We start from the raw sequence: 7,403 nt of genomic DNA on the forward strand, positions 1-7,403 counted from the left end.
CAGGATGTTGAAGATGTTCTTTGATCGTGCTTCTACTACTTGAAGACATTGCTTTGGCGTGGTGGACCCAGAATAGGTCCAATGCCTATCTAGGTTATGGACTGGTATCATGTTAACGTGTACTCTACATGTTACCGGGATGTTTCGGGATGATTTATGGATTGGTTATTGTTGTTTTGGTCTTAAGCTAACATGGCATCATTGTAATATGGATTTATGTAATGATCTTATTGTAATATCTTTTAGGTGGCTGACCTAATTGGTTTAGGTCTTAGGGCTGGTATAAAATGATGTAAGATCTCATTGTAGATCGTGGTATGGGAATGGAATAAGTTCGTGATCATCGAATTTAATATCATATCCAAAGGAGATTTGGTCGATCTTAGGTGATCGAATTGGGATTATGGAAGAGGTCAAAGGCCTCTAGTATTGAGCTTAAATGGGACTGTAATCAGACATGGTAGATGTTATCTCTAGCAATTCATTATTCTGGATTGTTGTCCATATATATTGAGGTGGTTTTAACCTATGTAGTCAGTGAGACTCTTTTGTAATGAGAACTACACTGTAGGCAATGTGCCTTCCTGCTTGTGCAGGTCCCTCATTGTAACACATACTTTCTGCAAAAGTATCATCTAACTGTGGGTAGGCTTCCCACTGTGGTTTTTCTCTTTCCGGGTTTTCTACTTACAAATCATGGTGTTATGTGGTATGGTTGCTTTGCATTGATTATCTGTTTAATTGTTAAGTTACATTGCTTATCGGTATTTGTTTCTGGTTTACCGATACTTAATCTGGTTTAAGGTTAATAAGTGGATTAAATGTTATAATCTGTTAACAACTGATTCACCCCCCCTCTCAGTTGTTCACCGGTTACCCTAACATATAGCACCCTATATCAAGTGTGCATCAACCTATTTAAGACATGTAAAGTAAATGAAAATTCCAAGTGGTGACTATTTGTAAATGGCAAGGGGTGAATGTCTAACTTCGGGAACATCTCACTCTAAGAATTTTCTCTAGTTCTAAGACTGCGCAATCCCAATTGAAATATATACATGTCTAGTTTCGAGGACATCTTGTGTAAGAGTTTATTTACTTTGGTTTCGGTGATGTATAACCCCACTCTAGACATATATCAATGCTTCATTTGGATTTGGGTGTGAAGAAGCTCGCTCTAATAGTTTTTTTTAACTCTAGTTTCAAGGATGAACACTCCATTTAAGACATACCAAGATATGGTAAAAAGGGATGATATGGGTGCCCCCCTTAAGATTTCAACATAGCCCTATGTTGATGTATTAAGGAAGCAAAAAAAAAGGATACCTTCCTTCAACACCAACGAGATATCCTTTAGGCAACAATTTCATAAATCCAATATAAAGACAAAATACTCTTCAAGAAAGGATAAGATAGTTGAAAAGGAGATATCTTGCAACAAGTGTACAAAGATCCTTGGAGGAGAAGAGATCTTTTCTCGAAATACATCTACCTCCGAGAGGAGTTTCTTGAACAAACATAACATATAGAAGGAAAGGAGAACAAGAATGCATATCTTCCCCCTATTGCTAGGTTAAAGAGATTCTTGATAAAGGATGACAAACTTTTCACCCAATGTGAGGGGTAATTTTATAATAGATATACATTGCCAAATGAAGAAGAGGTTGTAGCCAAGGAATTACACCTCTTGCATACGATAGAATCCTTGAGAAAAAAACACCTTCACACAAGTAAAGACATCAAATCATGAGCAAACACCACTCACAAAGGAAAAGTAGATCCTTATGAAGGAGAGAAAGAGATCATTGCCCCCCAAGTGTAAGGGAAATGAGAAGAATTACACAACCTCTAAGGAGAGATTAAACATAAGGAAATTAACAATATACTTATATGAATAAATATCCAATGCAAGAAATGACATCAATATATGTAAAATGCAATTGTAAAGAAGACGTAATCTTCAAAGAATGAGAGAGAGGGAAAGAAAGAAAGATCACAGATTTCCCCTAAGGATGGATTTGTCATAAGAGACATACCATTCCATGCAAGAAAGGATATAAACATATGAAAAATGCAATCCCTAAAGGGATTAGTGATACTTTAGATAGAAAGAGAGAGGGAAAAAGCCATCTTTGCACCCCCAAGCAAGGAGACAAGGATAGATTAGTGGAACTTGAATCAAGCATTTCCTTAGGAAAGATTATTCATAAGAGGCGTGTCATTTCAAAAAAAGAATAATTCCTAACAAGGGACACACATGTGTATTCGCATGAAGGATTACTCTATGCAAGAAATGACATCAAGTTATAAAGAATGCAATTCATAAAGGAAATGGTGAAACTTTAAAGATAAGAGATAAGATAGAGGTAAAAGATAATCATGTTGCTACCCCAAGATATTTGAAGTTGAAAAAGCACCACCTCTAATGACAAAGAGCCCCCAATTAAGTGAACTACTTGTGTCATAGGGTGAGGAGAAACATGAGGGTGAAGGGAGTTATAATGCACTGCTTTTTAACCAAGAAAGAGAGCAAGATCTGTTGAAAGACATATACGCGCAAGATCGTATTGTTCTTGAACAAATTCTTTAAATACTTTACCCTTTCCAAGAGAATGAGAAATACCATGATAAAAAATACAATATCTGCCTCCTCCTTTATGCTTAGTGCTAAACTTTACAAAAGGAAAAACAACCTTCTTGTCATACTTCAATTTTTAAAAGAATATAGTAGCTAATTGTTCTTGATCATCAATAGGTGTAAGCTTATTATTTTGAGCTATAGGATTAGGATTGTTAGGATAAAAAGGTTTGTCATAAATAATTTTAACTTTGCCACTATCAATAAGTCCTTTCATTGCATTTTGAAAATCGGGAGAATCATTAGCATGATGACCATGAGTTTGATGAAATGAACAAAAAGGCATTTTTGAAGAAGTACTTTTACGGGAACGAATGGATTATTGTCTTGCAAGATGGTCTTTGAAATATTAACCCTAAGGAGGTCATCCAGGGAAGATCTTTTATCATTTCCTAGGCCTTCTGTGGCAATTTGTGTAGGAGGGTTTATAGGGACTCGAATTCCTTGTTCAAATTTTCCAAGTCCCCATCCTCGAAAACCTTGTTTTGATATCATGTTAAATCCACTCCTATAAGAATATTTTAATTGATAAGGCAGAGGAACATTGTAATAAATATCTTCCAAGTTTGTAGTTTAAGGATGTTTAGAAGGAATGAAGGGATTAGTAGATGAAGATGAAATATCTTGTGAAGGAAGATTTTTTTATTTTCTTTCATCATACATATCCTCTTTGGTAGATTGGGAAGAAAGATCCTTATCATCTAAGGCCTCATATTTACTTAATTTTGTATGGGGAGAGAGATCATGAATGAAATGCATAACATCATCTTCTCTAGAAATGCTTTGATGATTAAGATAGGCTCTAGGAGAATAAAGAGGATCTAGAGTGATGGAAACACCAATATTTTGACCTTGCAGGCCCCCTTACACAAGGGTATGTGTATGAGAAGAAGATGGGGCCATTTTTCTCAATATTCAATTGCATATTGCCAAGCTTGCTATTAAAACCTGGGTAGAAGACAAATAAAGATTAACTTCGTCAGATTTTTACAAACCGGTTTTAAGCTATTCAAGAATATAATGAACAACATGCAAAAAACTTGTGAATTAAACTTACTATTTCCATATTGGTGATATGAAGATCGGAAAACATCTTTATCTCTTCCAATACAATTTTTCTTTTAGTCTTTGAAAAAGAGAATCAATCATGGCATCCATAATTCCGAAGCACTTTGCACTCCAAGATTTGGAATAACACAAAACCCAAAAGCATTACCCATTCCCATTCCCACATCCCACAATATATTATCCTCCACTGTTGTTGTATCTTCTTTATCACTGGGAGAAACAGGATTATGATGACTTCCCGAGCATGAAATCTTGTTTTGCAGGCCACATAGACCTAAATTGTTGGAGAATGATGAGGAATCAAATGTTATCAATTGTCTTCCCTGTGGTATCATTCCTGATAGATTATTATAAGACACATTAAAGTAATTCAAAGATGTGAATTGTTGGAGTTTAGCTGGAAACGTTCCAGACAATTCTTTTTTTGACAGATCAAGTGATTCTAGTTGTACCATGCTTCCCAATGAATTTGGAATCTCTCCATTAAAATGAATTCTTGAAAAATTGAGAATAATCAATCCTTTGAGAGATTCAGTATGCCAAGGTATTTTACTTGATAAATTGTTGTTTGATAATTGAAGAGATTTCACTAATCCCAATATTTTTGCATACTCTATAACTTGTCCTTTGTTCGCAATGATCATTTGATTTGTATATGTTACACCTATGGAAGCTTGATATTCAAGAGTTTTTGTGCTTTCTGTCTGATTTGCCATTTCAGTTAAGCTCATAAAGTCAATAGGAATAATGCCTGAAAATTTGTTGCTTGACAAATCCAAGATCTGAAGATTTAACAAGTTTGAGAATTCCAAGGGTATCTTGCCCACAAATTTGTTAGATTTAAGTACTAATATGCCAAGACTTTGAAAACTTTCAATCCAAGTAGAAAGGCCTCCATGAATATTGTTATTTCTCAAATCTAAGATTTCCAAAGAGCCACAATTTGCAAGGGATGATGGCATGTTCCCTTTTAGCCTATTGAGACCTAGTTTCAATGTATCTAGAGAAGTCACATTTGCAAATATATTTGGAATTGTGCCCTTGAGATCATTCTTTTCTAGATTTAACACAAAGAGCTTGGAGCATTGACCTAAGTTGGAAGGAATCTTACCACTAAGCTTATTATTTGACAATTCTAATACTTGCAAATTACTTGCCTCACAGGTAGAATTTGGAATGACACCACTCAGATTGTTTTTGGCTAGAGATAAAAAAACTAAGGCCATGTCCATTTTTGCCAATTTCTATTCGAATGGGTCCATCAAACGAATTACTTGATTGATCCAACAATGCTACATTTTGTAGATGGAGGGGAATATTTCCTTGTAACTTATTATCATACAAATCAATGATTGTGCTTTGCTCAAAATTGCGCTCGAATCCAAGCATCTTGATGGGTAAGTTACCTACAAACTGGTTAGAAGAGAGGTTAAGATAAGAAAGTGGCATAGAATCCCATAGCCAATCATGAATATTTTCACTAAGAGAGTTTTGAGACAAATCTAATGAGCCTAAGGAAAATTGAGTTGAAATGAAAGTTGGAAAACCCCCTTATATATTACAAGAACCTAATTCTAAGGCTTCAAGTTCAAAATTGGGAATATAAGTAGCATTGACCTATATAGTCAACTTATTGCTTGAGAGGTGCAATTTTAGAATATTGGGGCTCTTATCTAGAAAAGAAAGTGTGTAGGAACCATTCAATTGGTTGTTGCTAAGACTAATATATGTGAGTTTAGGGAGGCTACCCATAAAAGTTGGGATTGTACCATTCGAAGAGTTATAACTCAGTTCAAGATATGTTAGCTCTGATAACCTACCCAAAGATGTTGGAATAGTACCACTAAAAGAGTTAGAACCCAAGTAAAGATATGTGAGCTTAGATAGGTTGTCCAAAGACATTGGGATGGTGTCATTCAAAGAGTTTGCTTGTAGGTCAAGATATGTGAGGTTCGACAACTTTCCCAAAAATGTTGGGATGCTGCCACTCAAAGAGTTAGAACTTGGGCCAAGTAATTTGAGATTTGACAACTCACCCAAACAAATTGGGGTGTTTCCAGTCAAAGAGTTCTTATATAAGTATAGATGTGTGAGTTTCAACGGCTTACCCAAAGATATTGGGATGGTGCCACTCAAAGAGTCCATCCTTAGGTCAAGTTGTGTGAGCTTTGATAACTTACCAAAAGAGGTTGGGATGGTGCCACTCAAAGAACTAAAGCTCAAGTCAAGATGTGTGAGCTTTGAAAACTTACCCAAAGATGTTGGGATGGCTCGAGTCAAAGAATTAAATCTCAAATCAAGATATTTTAAGTTGGACATGTTACCAATCTCTCTTGGAATCTGACCAATAATGTTAGAGAAGTACAAGGTCAAATACCTCAGATTGCTGAGCTTGTGAAACTGCGAAGGGATGGCAAGAGGAGGGAAGAAGGGCTCTTCCTTCAAATAACTTGCTTGAAACTTATTCTACCGGGCAAACTTCTTCCATTGATAGCGTGGTTTAGAAAATTAAATCGAATCAGAGGATTTGTGCTTTTCTTTTTCCACGTGAAGTGTGAGACTCAGCCGTCTTTGTGGGAATTCAATACCCCTCGCGCGTAGAATTTTAAGTTTGAACACAGTAAACGCGGCTAATTTTCCAAAGTCGAGTGTGTTAAAGTTGAAAGGACTTGTAAAATTGATGATTCCAAGTCTTCCACCCGTGCCTATCAACCCGCTTTTTCTTTCATGGAAACTCAATACAACAATAGTGGCCTAAGCTCTTTTCACAGTTCTCAATCGCCCACTATGGTATTAGTTTTTATAGTCGTCGAGTATGACAGAAACGCTTATTGTGTTGATAAGTTGCAAAGGCCAGTCTTGTCTCAAAATGGAAGCAGCGTCGTCGTATATGTTGAAGTTGGAAGGACTTGTAAAATCATGATTCCAAGTCTTCCACCTGTGCCTAGCAACATAATGGAAAAGCATTTGGGAGCACGATAGAATGTAGAATAACATTTGGGTGGAAAAAAATAATAATAATGGAAAGAGTAAAAGGATAGGTTGGTTTTAGGTCATGGTCTTATGTCATTGATCGCTGTATCATTATTAAGTATTTCATTGAAAAGATTTGGGACACCCAAGGTAGATAGGCTTTTTTTTCCTTTGTTGATTTCAAAAAAGCACTTGACACTTCCTAGGGAAGCTTTGGAGTAGATGAACAAACTTGGGATTCCAAATGACTATAGAGCAGTTGTTCATAAGCTTTAAAAGCATGTTAGAGCTCAAAATCAAAACTAAAGAGGGTATGATTGAGTGCTCTAATAGAGACATTGGAGGAAACAAGAATGCCATCTATCCCTCATGTTGTTTGGTTTATATCTTGATGAACATGGAGAATGGTTAAACAATACCAATGGAGAGGGTGTCTAATTGGGGGGTTATGTGTTGAAATTGATTTTGTATGTTGATGATCTTATTCTGTAACAACGTAGAGTTACAGAATTGAAAAACCAAGAAAACACATTTTGGTTTGTTATTTGTGTCAGTTATCTTCTATGAGTGTGAGATTTGAGGGAGAACATGTCAAACCACAAGTAGAGACAATTGGAAATAATTCAAAAACTTTAATCACTAGTAGTCTCAAATTCAAATCAATGATCCCCTATAAGATCCTTTTAGCTGAGGCTTGTATGCTCTCAATCAAAGTATCAATGAT

General features: G+C 35.8%; 1 protein-coding gene across 1 annotated transcript; it reads right to left on the reverse strand.

Moving 5' to 3' along the window:
* Positions 1 to 3,783: 3,783 nt before the first annotated feature.
* LOC131873927 (receptor-like protein 20) lies at positions 3,784 to 4,938 on the reverse strand. Its single transcript, XM_059217104.1, has one exon. It carries the CDS (start codon positions 4,936 to 4,938, stop codon positions 3,784 to 3,786), a length of 1,155 nt encoding a protein of 384 aa, XP_059073087.1.
* Positions 4,939 to 7,403: the final 2,465 nt, after the last annotated feature.

This window comes from Cryptomeria japonica, chromosome 3 (genome assembly GCF_030272615.1).
Source record: "Cryptomeria japonica chromosome 3, Sugi_1.0, whole genome shotgun sequence".
Lineage (NCBI taxonomy): Eukaryota > Viridiplantae > Streptophyta > Pinopsida > Cupressales > Cupressaceae > Cryptomeria > Cryptomeria japonica.

Coding starts and splice junctions, on each gene's coding strand:
- LOC131873927 (XM_059217104.1), bottom strand. CDS start 4,938: ATGGACATGGCCTTAGTTTTTTTATCTCTAGCCAAAAACAATCTGAGT.